At 41.2% G+C, this 14851-nt stretch overlaps 1 protein-coding gene across 1 annotated transcript in view; it reads right to left on the bottom strand.

Annotated features, from left to right (window-relative positions):
- Positions 1-401: 401 nt before the first annotated feature.
- Positions 402-14851, bottom strand: part of LOC146577941 (GTPase IMAP family member 8-like) — a 59106-nt gene continuing 44656 nt past the window's right edge. Inside the window, exons 4-5 of the mRNA XM_085268466.1 lie at positions 11670-12857; positions 402-11560 (exon numbers count right to left, since the gene is read on the bottom strand). Coding sequence (XP_085124592.1) covers positions 9972-11560; positions 11670-12857 — 2777 coding nt within the window. The 3' untranslated portion in view covers positions 402-9971. The remainder of the gene's footprint in view (positions 11561-11669; positions 12858-14851) is intronic.

The raw sequence follows: 14851 nt of genomic DNA, 5'->3' as shown, positions 1-14851 counted from the left end.
TTTCCAGTGGTTTAAGATTTATTTCCCAGAAGCTTTGTCACAAAAAAACAAAAACAAAGAAACAATCAACCAAAGACAAATTTGTTTTGTGCTAAGTTTTCATAATGAACAAAAAACAGACTCTTAACAAATATACTACTTTGTGGTTGAGAGCTACAGCAAGAGAGTGATGTATTTTTTTTAAATTAATTCAAAATGTATGACCGTTTTAATAACCTTTGTATAGGATTAATTTATAGTTTTAGTTTTGCACAACTTTATTTAAAAAGTATCAGCAAAACAATATTAAATTATTGTATTTCTAATACAAAAATAATAACAAAATAATTTCTATTTCTGAAACAAAACCATTTTATTATTCAAACTACATAAATTTATGACTTAAGAATAAATCTATCTGAACTATGCAATTCTTTTATTGTATTATTATAATATGTAGTATTTATATTATATCCATACAACCTTCAGACAGACTTATTCGATGAATTTTTCAAAATGATAAACTTCATGTTTGTATAAGTATTTATCTCAGGATGAAAGATTTACAACATTTCTGTTATGTGCATTAAGAGCTGTGGCTGGCAAGTGTGACTAACAAACAAGCACATTATATTTTATACACTGTCAAAAGATGGAAAAGGTGGGTGAAAGAATACCTTCCTATGTTGCAGGAACGACAAAAATGGAACAAGATTCATACGAATTTTTGCTTTACTTTTTTTGGTGATGTTGTTCTTATTGTTGATGGAGCTGCAACAAGAAATTCTTGGCCCATTGGACACATCACTGAAACCATGGCAGATACAACAGATACAGAGCCATTTTTGAGTCAAGCAACAAACAAATGAGCTGGAGAGGCCAATCAACAAAATGTCTCCTGGTGGAGGCCATCCAGATGAAACAATGAATGCTTGCCTCTAGCTGAGCCAAGTTCTGGAACCCCTGTCATTTACACTGACACTTCATTATGCAACATACACCTTTTGCAGCACACACAATTCAAACACATGGGCAAAAAAAAAAAGACTTGAAACCATAGAACATTGACCTTTCTTTTTGCCTTTTAAGAAGACATATATGGACTACTGAAGAAAATTATTGGTATTCGATCCATCCATCCATCTTCATCCGCTTTATCCGAGGCCGGGTTGCGGGGGCAGCAGCCTAAGCAAAGAGGCCCAGACCTCCCTCTCCCCAGCCACCTCCTCCAGCTTATCCGGGGGAACACCAAGGCGTTCCCAGGCCAGCCGAGAGATATAATCTCTCCAGCGTGTCCTGGGTCTGCCCCGGGGCCTCCTCCCGGTGGGACATGCCTGGAACACCTCACCCAGGAGGCGCCCAGGGGGCATCCTTGTCAGATGCCCGAACCACCTCAGCTGGCTCCTTTTGATATGGAGCAGCAGCAGCTCTACTCTGAGCCCCTCCCGGATGGCCGAACTTCTCACCCTATCTCTAAGGGAGAGGCCAGCCACCCTTCGGAGGAAGCTCATTTCTGCCGCTTGTATCCGTGATCTTGTTCTTTCTGTCACTACCCACAGCTCATGGCCATAGGTGAGGGTAGGGACGTAGATTGACCGGTAAATTGAGAGCTTCGCTTTTACACTCAGCTCCCTCTTCACCACGACGGACCGGTGCAGCGTCCGCATTACTGCAGCTGCAGCCCCAATCCGTCTGTCGATCTCCGGCTCCCTTCTCCCATCACTCGCGAACAAGACCCCGAGATACTTGAACTCCTCCACTTGGGGCAGGAACTCATCCCCGACCTGGAGTGGGCACTCCACCCTTTTCCGGCTGAGAACCATGGCCTCAGATTTGGAGGTGCTGATCCTCATTCCCGCTGCTTCACACTCGGCTGCGAACCGCTCCTCCTTGAATCACTACCTTATCGTGGTGGAGGGGTTTGTGTGTCCCAGGGATCTGATAAGTTTACAGCATAAACCTATTCGCTGGAACGTTGAAGACAATATAATTACACCGCAAAGCAAGACACGAAGTAGGCAAGTTCTTCATGTTACTCGTGCACGGGAGAGAACCGGACAAAGCGCCGTCCCTTCGCTTGACCCCAGTTGCTCTCGTCCGTCCTCCCGTACCACTGCCCTTTTATTGAGGTTACATGAATATGCATAAGTTCACTAACATGTGACGTCTACATACACACAAAGAGTACCTTGCCTGTGTGTGTGTGTGTGTGTGTGTGTGTGTGTGTGTGTGTGTGTGTGTGTGTGAGGTCAAGATGTGACCCTGTGAAGACTCCCCAAGGCTAGTGCCAGGACGTCTAAGTCCATCTAACAAAAGGCTCTTATACTTAAACAGATATACGTGTGCTTGCTATACCATAAATCAACAAGAAAAGATAAACTCTCCTAGGGAGTGTGATCTATGCCAGGACACTCTGTGTAGAGGAATGTACGCACCCCTTCTTTATGCTACACAGAGTTAATACAGACCTCTTTAGGATGAGACATTCTTTCAATCTACAAATGATTATACACTTCTAAGCATATATGAGTAAATGTTTCTAAGCATAAATGACAATCAACAATACAAAATCTAACATTCCCCCCTTTTTGACCTTTATGCTAGAAAAGTTCCCAGTTATGAATACCTCATGTCTGACAGTTTCAATGCAAACATTGTTATATTCAGCATATGTCAAATCACCCTAAATTACTGAAAAAGTACACAGTTTAACAAATGTATTAGCAGTTATCCCATTCATTGAGCTCATCTCATGGCAAACTGCATCTTACGAGCAACCAAAGAAATTGTTAATTTAATAGTGAAACTAAGAAAGTAACATTTTCAAAAACATCTCAGCTTGGTGGTGCTTCCTCCGGGTGTGCACATCACATGTCTCTCTGCAGAGTGGTTTGAGTTCTGCAGGGCGTCATAAATGTCTCTTCCAGTTGTTTCATTGTCCACAGGACCAGAGTCCAAATGTATGTAGGATAGACATTCAAACATACCAGTTGGTTTTGTTGTTTGTCAACATGGGTCTCAGCTATTTCCAAAGCTGCAGACCTCTCAGCACTCTAGTTTTATGGCCTCCCATTACCCCATTCAAGCCTTCGTCCTGTGAGGGGGATATTTATGACTCCTTCATTGTCCACGCTCTGCAGAGAAACACCTCTGTGAAAAGGGTGCAGGGTTGTCTTACTGCTGTTATGATCCCAGCAGCCTTCAGAGTGTCATCGTATGCACATAGGAAACTGCTGTCATCACCACCATAGCTTCTGGTTCCTGTGCTTTCACAGAATCATGATGTCATCCTCGAACTCCTTCTGTGCTGTCGATGGAGCTTGGCACGCTCCCTCATCCCTCGAGTTTTCGTGTTCCAACGCTGCTGAAGGTTTAAGGCAGAGCACGTCGTACACCTTAGTTGTCTTCCTCAGCGTCAATATTGAATCTTTCATTTTATTTAAAATCTTGCTGTGGGAAGTCTCCTCTTGATCTCCTGGAAGCTTAGTAGCACAGCTCTCTGTGTCCTGTCTGCTGTGCTGAAGATGATCTCTGATCCTCCTGAAGTCTTTCTCCCATCTTGTGGACGATCCTCTCCTCTATTTTGCAGGCAGTTTCATGGTCCTTGCTGTGGCTCCAAGGTCTGATTTCATGATGGGCCCCAACCAGCTTGATCTTTGACCTCAACCACTGCCTGGGCTATGCCTGGAATGTTTCTACTTCTCACTGCTGCACCTGTGTTTCGGAAAGACTTCTATTTGGAGAGCATGTCAACAATCATCAAACCACATTCTTTAGTTCAGTGAACTTCACTAATAGGCCATCAAAGCCTCATCTGAACATGGATGCACCACTTGCATAGATTTAATACTTGTAAATAAACGGCTAATCACACAAATCACTGCAACAATAATAGTAAACATTGTTTAATGTTAATTCTGGACCCCACCTCTTGACGCATGGACAACCATGCGTCAACTCACCAAACCTGGATCCCTGTCTTAAAAACTGGCTCCACCAGGAGCCTGCATACACAAAATCTGGAAATAAAATCAAACTTCACACGTATAAACAATTATATCAAAAGAGTAATAAGCATTCAGCACGGGCAAGACAAGTGTCATGTGCAGGTTTTCTCAAATCATTAAATCACTATTATTACCATAATTCGCCTCAAACATGGATCATCCCATGTGCTCAGTTAACATTAATGTAATCGGTGACTTCTCTTAAGCAAAGTCACTCCACGTACATATTATTATTATGGGCTCAAAGTGGCCAGCAAAGAGCCCATAATAAACTATTCCATAAATACCGTAATCTCTTATTTGTTTTACCCATGTCACTTGTCCGTTTCAGCTGAATCCTCCACAGCATTCTCAAAGAAACAAACATTAGCAATACACATTGACTGTGGTCAGACGGAGGTCAGACACAGGTCAACAGGTTCCAGAGGTGCCATAAAAACACCATAAAATCAACCATCCATTGCTGTGGAAAATATGTTATTCATATCATCAAAGTAACCGTCACATTTTCCCAAAACACAATGTAACAGCATCACCACTCATAACCTGTAAACACAGTTTTCCTCACACATAAACCCAAAAATCCTGTAATAGGAAAAACATCAACCAGTTGTCCTGGTATAAATCATGTGATCAAACCACATGAAGAACTGTAATGCTGTAGAAAAGAAAATGCAAATGTTAGCGCTGCGCAGATGTATACAATTTCTCACAGTTTCTTTCACCAGTCAGTCAGCTTTCCTTTTTATTTCCATTCATTCATTCTTTCTTTGCTGATAGTGGAACCTGTCGTCGCATTTAGTTTCCACTTCCAGCAAAATGACGTCATCTCAAAAAGAAAAAGAACTTTTAGACGGGATTACCTCGCTGAATCCTTTTTTAGGCTGGGACATTCATTTAATAATTGTCCCAAATAAGTGGCTTTCTCCAGAACCCATTTTAATGTGGAGAAAAGTCACTTGTGACGGCGTTCTCGACAGGTCGTATAGCACTTTTGATTCCTGACGTGCAGATCTGCTTAAAGAAAAGAAATAGACAAACAAAATCAGTGCCTGTTCAAAAGATAAAAATGAAAAATAACAGATTATCAAACAAAACTTTCAGTGCACTGTGAAAGTATCAAAAATAAAAAGGCCTTGTTAAGTCATGACACAAACTCCTCATCTCAGGTAAATCATACCATTAGCATGGTTCATCATACCATCATACTAATCGGCAGGCTCGACTTCACAACAGAAGAAGAATCATCAGCTAGATTCACTCCAAACCAACCATCAGCTGCACAACCCACAACAGTCTAATGTCTTATTAACTTATGAGTTTAATCACCAGGTCTGTGCTTCTCACTCATTTAGGCCACAGATCTATTTTATTCAATTTTCCTTTTCCCTTCATCATAAAACATGTGACATGCTGTCATGCACTTCATAAAAAGTTTGTTCTGACGTATTCAGAGTTGTGTATCTAAATACAAGATTCACTCGCACATCAAAACAGGAAACTCAGTGTTTTGGAGTCTCCACTCAACACAACAAACTCCAACACATCTCATTCACTCGAGCTAGAATTTAATCACCTTTCATTAATCTAAAACCGATCAACTAATTTGCATATCAGTTATTAACCCACTAAGTTGACAGGACGACAGAAAAGCATGTTCAAAATAGTATCACAAAAGACAATTTCCCTCATGCAGTAAATTACTTGTACTGCATCAATCAAGCAGGAAGCTTCTCCCAATTTACCATTTTAACACTAAATTTATTGTCTGATCGCTGATTAGTCAAACCAGGATTTTTTTTTTCCACAAAAGTTAAATTGTTGTCCTGCAACTTGGAGAGTCAATTTTTTTTAGGATAAATTCAGTATTTGATAACAAGTGTCTGCTAAATTGACACTATTTTACACTGATGAAAGATAACAAGCTAATTTTCATTGCATGTGTGTGGAGCTGTATATCCAGCAGAGCATGCAATGTGCTATGAGTTTCACTGGTCTTTACATCACACGAGGTGACTTGGACAAGATAATAAACAGACTCACACACTTAAACTGTTGTCTAATCTTCATAAGCTATTTTGTGTTTGGAATTGTTAGTAGGGTTAATATATGTTCTGTTTTTATGTATCTTCTGAAACAGGTTACCATCGGCAACCACACTGTGTGTTGTTAACCCCTTCTACAAATACCCTCTTTTAATGTGTAACACTTTGTGTATGGTCTTGTGTTATCTCTGGTGGATATTAGCTGCATGTGTGGTGTCACCTTTCCATTTTCTAACAGTACACTTGCATACCTCAGTGCTTGTCCTCTTCCCCCTTTTGTGGTGGTCTGGACACTGTGTCAATCCTCCACTTCCAGGCAGTCGCTTGTCTCCCCGAATTCCTTAACCTAATTTGATTGCCCACACTAAAACAGCAGCCTCAGTCCTCTTCTGCTCCTCTCCTTCTCTCCCACTTTTCAGTCCAATGGCAGTCAGTTTTCTTCAGCTTTGTCCCGTGTCTCTATTTGTCCCACTGTCTATTTTATTGCCATCTCACTCCAAACATGGCAAATGTCAAACTCAGACAGTCTTCTCAAAAGTCCTTCACACACAGTGAGGTTGCAGCTGGCTGGAAACGCATCTCCATCCATCCAATCTAGATGGTGGTTCTTCTCTTTCTGATGCCGTTTGCCCACAGCGCTGCTGGACCTCTCTGCTCAGATTGTCTCTTGGACTCCTGTCCACTGTTAAATGTTCATGCTCGTGCTTCTGAAACTGCACTCGGTGTCTTCAGGGAGAGATTCGTTTCCTTGGAGCTTGCTTGTTCAGGATGATTCTGGCTGAGTGTTTCTAATTTTTCTAATGATTTCAACCTATAATTTTCTTACGACTGCTACCCATGTAGGATTGATCCAGGTCCGTTCCCCACCTGTAAACGACAGACTGAGAGACTTTCATTATTGTCATCACTGCTTAATCATCACACATCTCTCTCTGTCTGTGTTTGTGTGAACAATCCTTTCTTAAAAGCAGAAAATGACATTGTAGTTGTTTTTCGGCTGATCAACACAAAACCTTTTTCCTATGATTAGTTTTCTTCGTCTACAATGTAATTTGTCTCTTTTTCACTATTTTTTTTTCTTCTTTACAATAGCTCGTGATCCGCAAAATCACCGCTCTCACTCACAATCAAAGGCAATTACTTTTGCACAGTGCACAAAAACACTGTGATGTCAGACACATTCACACTCACTTTTTCATCTGCATAAATAAACCATATGGCTGGAGATATGTGCCATGGTGATCCATAGGCATGATCACCAGTTTATTTAATTATTTTTAATCCAACAAAACAAATGAACAAAAACATGATGCTGATGCTACACACACACACGAGTCAAGGTGCAGAAAAACTGCTCATGGAAACGCTGCACACTCATAGCTCTGTTTCCCTGTCTTTGAGGAGTTCTCAGACAGCTCTCGATCTGATAATGTGCAGCCTGCTCATCAGCTCAGAAAAAAAAACTGCAACGTAACATCACACAGTAGTTGCATGCTCTGCCCACAGCGGCAAAGTCTTACACTTTCATATTCAATGCAGCTTCTCCATCATGTACTTTTAGATGTTTCATACATGGTTCAGCATTTTAGTTGTTTTCACAGGCGTGCTGTATATCTCAACAATGGCTCATAATAAGACGACAGTCTTTCACACAGGTCAAGTGCCTCTATGCACTTCATTAGTTTAAATATTTACCTATATCACTTCACCTCACATGTCATTGTACTGAATTTAAGCAACCACAAGCTTAATGTAGATTACTTTTAACAACTATCCACCTCAATTACGTCTATGGTTTGGCACACAGGCTGTTAACATTTTGTGTCAGCAAGGGGTGGGGGGAAAGCCACCCACCAGAGCACAGCTGCTGATGTGGGCTGGCCTTTTCCACACACTCTTCAAGGCTGGTGTGTTTTCTGAAAACTTCTAACATTTGAATCTCTTCCATTCATAAGCCTGCGATTAACCGCACGGCTCAGGTCCGCGTGAAACCCGCGCAACCGCATTCGCGTGCACCCACGCAGCTGTGGAGCCTTCGCTCTCTCTCTTTTATACATAAATACTTTGTGCTGCCAGGAGCAAAGTCCAGCACAAATGTCTTTCTCCCTCTAACTCACTCTTGGTTGCTTAGAAACCCATAATAACAACAACAACTGCTGACGTCACACACCACGCGGTCTGCTCCGCACACACTCACACACAACAACAACAACAAGACGACGACGAAAATGACAATAACACAAAATAGGCCTACTCCGGACTCACACCGGACCGCTCGGGACCCTGACCCAGCTGTGGGACGCTCACCCACTCGCGCGACAAAACCCAATGAAGGGACGCTCGGGACACACACCCAGGGCGATTTCAAAACCGGACACACACCGGACGCTTGGGACCCTTGGGCGATTTAACCAAAACTTCTTTTTCGGGACACTAACCCAGTTATCGCTCCACAAAGCAGCGAACTTCTCAACGCCTCACAAAATGGCGGAGACTGCACAACGACACGGTTATAGAGTCGGCCTCTTTAAACTTACTTGGCGTTGCTTAGCGTGTAATATCAGCCTGAATCCCGCCGATCGCCATTCATCGAGGAGAAGGACAGACAGCGAATCCACAGGAACTTCCTGGCTGACGTCAGTCTTTCAGCGTGCCTCTCCCCCCCCCTCGGTGAATGCGATCCCAGGGATTCGGCATCAAAGGACCAATTAATGATAGGTTTACAGCATAAACCTATTCGCTGGAACGTTGAAGACAATATAATTACACCGCAAAGCAAGACACGAAGTAGGCAAGTTCTTCATGTTACTCGTGCACGGGAGAGAACCGGACAAAGCGCCGTCCCTTCGCTTGACCCCAGTTGCTCTCGTCCGTCCTCCCGTACCACTGCCCTTTTATTGAGGGATCCCAGGGGCTATGTTGTCTGGGGGCTTTTGCCCCCTGGTAGGGTCTCCCATGGCAAATTGGTCCTGGGTGAGGGACCAGACAAAGAGCGATTCAGAAGACCCTTATGAAAAGAATATCGAGGGAACAGTTTACCCTGCCCGGGATAGGGTTACCGGGGCCCCGCCCTGGAGCTAGGCCCGGGGAGGGTGCCCGAGGGCGAGCGTCTGGTGGCCGGGCCTTAGTCCATGGGGCCCGGCCGGGCACGGCCCGAAGAGGAGACATGGGCCCATCCTCCCGCAGGCCCACCACCCGCAGGAGGCGCCATAGGGGTCGGGTGCATTGTGTGCTGGGTGGCGGCCAGGAGCGGAGGCCCTGGCGGACTGACCCCCGGCTGCCAAGACTGGCAAATTATTGGTATTGCATTTTGTAATGGCCACTTAGACAGATATAATTCATGTTACACAGGAATTAGGGGCTGGAATGTTGTGGCCATTTTTGTTGAACTTTAGGAATCGTAATTTGCATTCATTTTTGTTTTTTCTTTTAAATTGTGAGAATATGCTTACCTAGATTTTGTTATGGAAATTTGTAATTATTTTACTTTTGGAAAAGTTTTTAGAAAAGTGATTGGTTTATTAACTTCTGGACCCTCCCATTAATTAAGGGATTAAGAGCACCCTGGAGGGGTGTGGTGGAAATGTTTTTGTTTGCCAAATATCAGATGGGATGAGGAGAGAGTTAAAAAAAAATTATTTTTACCACTTTTTGAACTTCTTATAGTAGATTAAGTTAACTTTCATTTAATATTAAGTTGTAAGAAATTCTTGGGTTGACTTTTGTTTATATTTTTCCACAAAATAAACGCCATATAATTTTAAAGAATGAAGTCAGAGGTGCGTTCTAAAGCAAACCTCCTGTTGCCACCCACAGCCTTTTTCTTGGACTATTTTTTGTGTTTGGAACTTTAAAGGCCGTGACACACACACACATATATATATAGAAATGTATATATGTATATAGTTTTTAATATAGAAAATGTAATGTAGAAGCATCATTAGTGGATCACACATCTGTGTTTGTACTTCTCTTTGAAATGAGACTCTTCTTGCTCCTGTTTTTTTTTCAGTTCCTCGATTTCTTTTAGCTGCTTTTCTTTTTGTCTTTTAAGTTCTTCTCTTAATATTTCTTCTCTATACTTTGAGAGATCATCTAACCGTTTCAAACTTTTTCTGTTTTCTTTTCCTATCTTTATCATTTCTCTCTCATGCTGCTTCTTCATTGCCTCCTTCTCCTCCTTATGTTCTTCCATCAGGCCTGCAAAGTTCATAGCGTATTTCTTCCTCAATTCATTGAATTCTTCAGCTTGCTTTCTTGCTTCATCTTCATATCGTTTCTTCATGTCAAGGATGCTCTGCTCATATTTTTCCTCCAACTCTTTTCTTTCCTTTTCTTCTTGTTCTTGTCTGCTTTGGTCTTCTATTTTTATGGCATTTTCATACTTTACTTTCTCCTGCTCATAATCCATTTGGAGCTTTTTGAGCTTTGCTTCCTCTTGCTTTCGTTTGTGTTCTCTTTTAGGTTTCTCCCAAAATTCCTGTTGTTCCCTTTTCTTCTTCTTCTGTTGCTCTATCATCTTGTCCTTACTCTGCTCTAGTTCCTTTCTCTTTTCCTCATCTAATGTAGAATTGATTCTTTTTTGCAAAACATTTAGCTCTTTTTCCCATTCCTGTTGTTCGATTTCTTCCAGGTTTTTCTTCTTTGCATCTTCTTCTTCCCTTTTTTCTTGTTCTTTCATCTTCCTCTCACGCTCATTATTAAGTTTATCCCTCATTTGTTCAAGACGTTTAGCTCTTTGTTCTCTCTCCGACTCTTTTTCTTTCCTCTGTTCTTCAAACCGTTTTTCCATTTCTTTTAATTCTTCGCCATGTTGCATTTGAAGTTTCTCAAACTCTTTCTGCATCTCCTGTTCCTTGGTTTTCAGGATCCTCTCCACTTCTTTTTGTATTGCTGCTTCAGCTTCTTGGAGCATCTCGTTAGTGTAGCACTCACCACCATTTTTCTCCACCATTTCCCCAATCTTTGTTATCAGCTCGCTGACCTGTTTCTGGTTTTGTTTATCATAGTTATTAAACACATGATATCTTCCTCCACAGTCAGACACCACCTTCTCTAAGGAATCCTCTTGTTCCATTTTAATGAATTCCTCCACCGACTTTTCATCCTGTTCCAGTGAATCTCCTCTTGTAAAAAGAACAATGGTGAAATTTTCTGAATTCATCCCAAAGAATTTCCTGATCAGGTTCAGTGTCTCCTTCTCCTCTGCTGTTAATCTACCAATCTGTATCACCAGCAGGAAGACATGTGGTCCTGGGGCCAGAAGACTGATACATTTCACCAACTCTTCATGAACTTCTTCATGTGACAGAGTTGTGTCAAACAGACCAGGAGTGTCAACCACAACAACAGGACGACCATCAACTTCACCCTGTGCTTTCTGACATTTTTTAGTGACTGATGTTTGTAAAGCTTCAGCTTTAAACTCTCTCCTTCCTAGAATGGTGTTTCCTGAAGAGCTCTTTCCACAGCCAGTCTTTCCAACCAGTACAATCCTGAGAGGCTCTGGGCTCTGTGTTTTCTCACCACCTATAAAAGAAGAAGGCATGGAGTTGAAATGTGAAATGTTTAAGTTATGAAAGTAGAAGCAGAAAAGCAGACTATAAGACAAAGTTGTGTACATCTGTGGGATACTGACTGTTTTTCTTTGACTCCAACTCCAAAAGTTTTGCCTTCAGACTGCTGATGTGTCTCTCTTGTTGCAGGACCTTTTCTGCTTGAGCATGTGCATGTGTTTTCGCTGTATAGCTCTGAGGTTTATACAAAACATCCAACATCTCACAGATCTGCTGTTTGTCCTTGATATTGAGAACATTAGCTCTCCCTCCACAGCTCTCACAGAGCTCCTGGATGTCTTTGTCTTCCTTTAGAAAGTTAAGAACAGCTGGATCTGTAGGATCTGATTCCACAGTGAACAGAATCATGGTAAAGTCATTGACTCGAGAGCTGAACGTCTTCTGGATGGTCTCTAACTCTCCCTTGTCTTCATCAGTGAGGGGAGCCACAGGTAGGACCAGGATGAAGGCATGGACACCCTCAGGATCACAGAGGGAGATGCACCTCAGTGATTCCTCCATCACTGCCTCCTGAGGTTTGTCATACAAAGCAGGCAGCTCCACCAGGGAAACCCAACGTCCACAAGCCTCTCCCTGATGTTTAACACACTCTGATGAGTTGGAGGCTGGATGAAGCTCTGTCTGATCTAAAATGGCCTTGGCTGCTAAAGTCTTCACTGCTGCTCTCCTCCCACACAGAACCAGGTTTAAAGGTGGTTTTATGTTCTGAGGCTGTGGTCCTGTGGTCACTTCAGTGAAGGTGAGGAAGTTTTGTTGGTTGTTATATACAATGTTCTTAACCTCCTTCATTAATGATCTTTGGTTATTTTCACTCATTCTGTACCGTCTTCGTTCACAATCCTCCAGCAGCTGCTTTACAGACTGAGTTTCACTTGAATCGTGTGTCATGATGACCATTGAGTGCTTTAAGGCATCTTGACCAAACAAACTCAGGATGAAGTTTAGTTTTTCTCTCTTTTTTTCTGTGAATGTTGAAGGTTTAAGTAACAGTAGAAGAACATTTGGTCCAGGTTTACAAAAACTCACACATCTGCTAATTTCTTCTTTTAGAGTTTCCCCAGACCCACTGAAGATGTTTGGAGTTTTAACTACTGTTAAACTATATGCTCTCCACTCTCCATAGGTAACTGGACACCACTCCCCTGAAGAATGTTTTTCAAAATGCTTCCCTGTGTTACCAATAATTAAGTTTCCTAGTTTAGTCTTTTTGTCCTCCCTTTTTCCGAACAGCACAATTCTGAATGCAGAATCTGAAAGACAGCAAAAGGAGAAAGAAAATGATAATATGTAAAGAAAAAAAATAACAAACACAAAAACCTATGTGTTCTCAGACACATTCAGTCATCAAGTGACAATTGTCAAAACTTTGAACAATGAAAATATAGCTGATCTTCTTTTAGAGAAATTAAATTAAAATCTTATTCACAGTTTGTGTAAAGTTGTATACATACATACATAGTTGTGTTTGTAGAGGAAATAACATGTCCCTAGCAATATGAAAAAAAGATGTAAAAACACAGATATAGGTAATGTGATAACAATGCTTCTGTTATGGTAGTTTGGCTGTTGCCATTTTGGTTAGAGCCAGAAGTTCTTTAGACAGAAGGGTAAAAGTTATCAGTTAATGCTGGCAAGATTTATTAGCTAGCTACATCCGTGCACAATAAACCCAGCCTATTAGTGACTACTGAAATACTAGGATTTCAACAAATATGTTATTTTCACCAAAGCTTGAATATTATTTGTGCTATCAAACCCATTTAACAAAATTGGTTGATTGCGATGCAAAATCCCTTTATTGTGCCGGGATGTGGTTTGTGGGTCAGCTGCAGAGGAGGGATGAAGAAGTGGCTTCAGGGTGTGGTGTCAGAAAGGTTGGTTTAAGGTGCTGGGAATTGATGAGGAGCAGTGTGAATGACATAGAAACTGAAAATATAACAGTTGTGGTCAGGTGTGGTCTGTGGGGGAGCTGTCCCTACAAGATATAGGTTCCACTCAGAACAAACCTTGCCATGGTCAACCAATGTTTATAACCAGAGGTTGTCTTTTGAAAATAGATGTATCTCACTTTTGTGAGATACTGTGTAAGTTTAAGTTTAAGAATATAATCCACCCACTGTTATCATTTTCAATGCCCTGTACAAACACAGAGCAGAGCAGCTACCTAAACGACAGCTACCTGTAGCTGCTGTGAAAAATAAGGCCTCAAATCAGAAGTACTTGACTCCGTGGTATAATTCTCACACACATAGCTTAAAGCAGATATCTTGTAAGCTGGAGAGGAAATAATGTATGAAAAATTTAGCAGATCACTGTGTAGCCTGGACAAATACGTGGTTCCTTCATAAGAAAGCCCTCCATGAAACTAGAACATCTTACTATTCATCACCGATTGAAGAAAATAAGAACAACCCTAGATTTTTCTTCAGCACTGTAGCCAGGCTGACAAAAAGTCAGAGCTTTATTGAGCTGACCATCCCTTTAACTAGTGATGACTTCTTGAATTTCTTCACAAATACAATTTTAACCATTAGAGGAAAAAATGACCAATAATCATCCCAAAGATGTAATATTATCTACTACTACCTTTAGTACCATTGATATTCATTTAGACTCCTTTTCAGTAATTAAGACCCCTACAAAAACTGCTCAAAGAAGTCCTGTCATTAATTAATGCTTCAATCTTAAATATGTATTATCTCTAATAATTATCTCTAATAATTCAATTCAGTTCAATTTTATTTACACAGCACCAAATCACAACAACAGTTGCCTCGAGGCACTTTATATTGTAAGGTAGACCCTAAAATAATACTAGGGTTGCAACGATACACAAAATTCACGGTTCGGTTCAGTTCAGTATTTTGAACTGAAATTAATATTTTAACTCAAAAGTACAGTTTTTAAATTTAATGTTGCTGAAACAGGAAAAAAAATGATAAGTCTATCTGATGGAGAAATCCCTCATCTTTGGAAAAGAGAGTTTATTACAGAGAAATGTCTCTTTCCAAAATAAAAGCTATACTATCCGCTTCTTCTGGGCTATATTCTCAGCAGCATATTAAACATATCAGGTCCCCATAAGGAGAATCCTGTGCTAACGGCTGTCTAAATGACTCGGGTAAAGTTTGTAGCATGGTGCTTGTTGTTTTTGTCTGCTTCCACTTGTCTTTGCACTAAGATGATGTCGGCGTTAATGTGCAGTCATATTCGTTGTGTTCCCACTAGTGCTGTCAGCGTTAAT

Source organism: Mchenga conophoros, linkage group LG3 (genome assembly GCF_057382185.1).
Source record: "Mchenga conophoros isolate Kocher_MC1m ecotype Shallow Benthic linkage group LG3, M_conophoros_male_GT1.1, whole genome shotgun sequence".
NCBI classification, from domain to species: domain Eukaryota; kingdom Metazoa; phylum Chordata; class Actinopteri; order Cichliformes; family Cichlidae; genus Mchenga; species Mchenga conophoros.
This window is presented reverse-complemented; position numbering and strand designations above follow the sequence as displayed.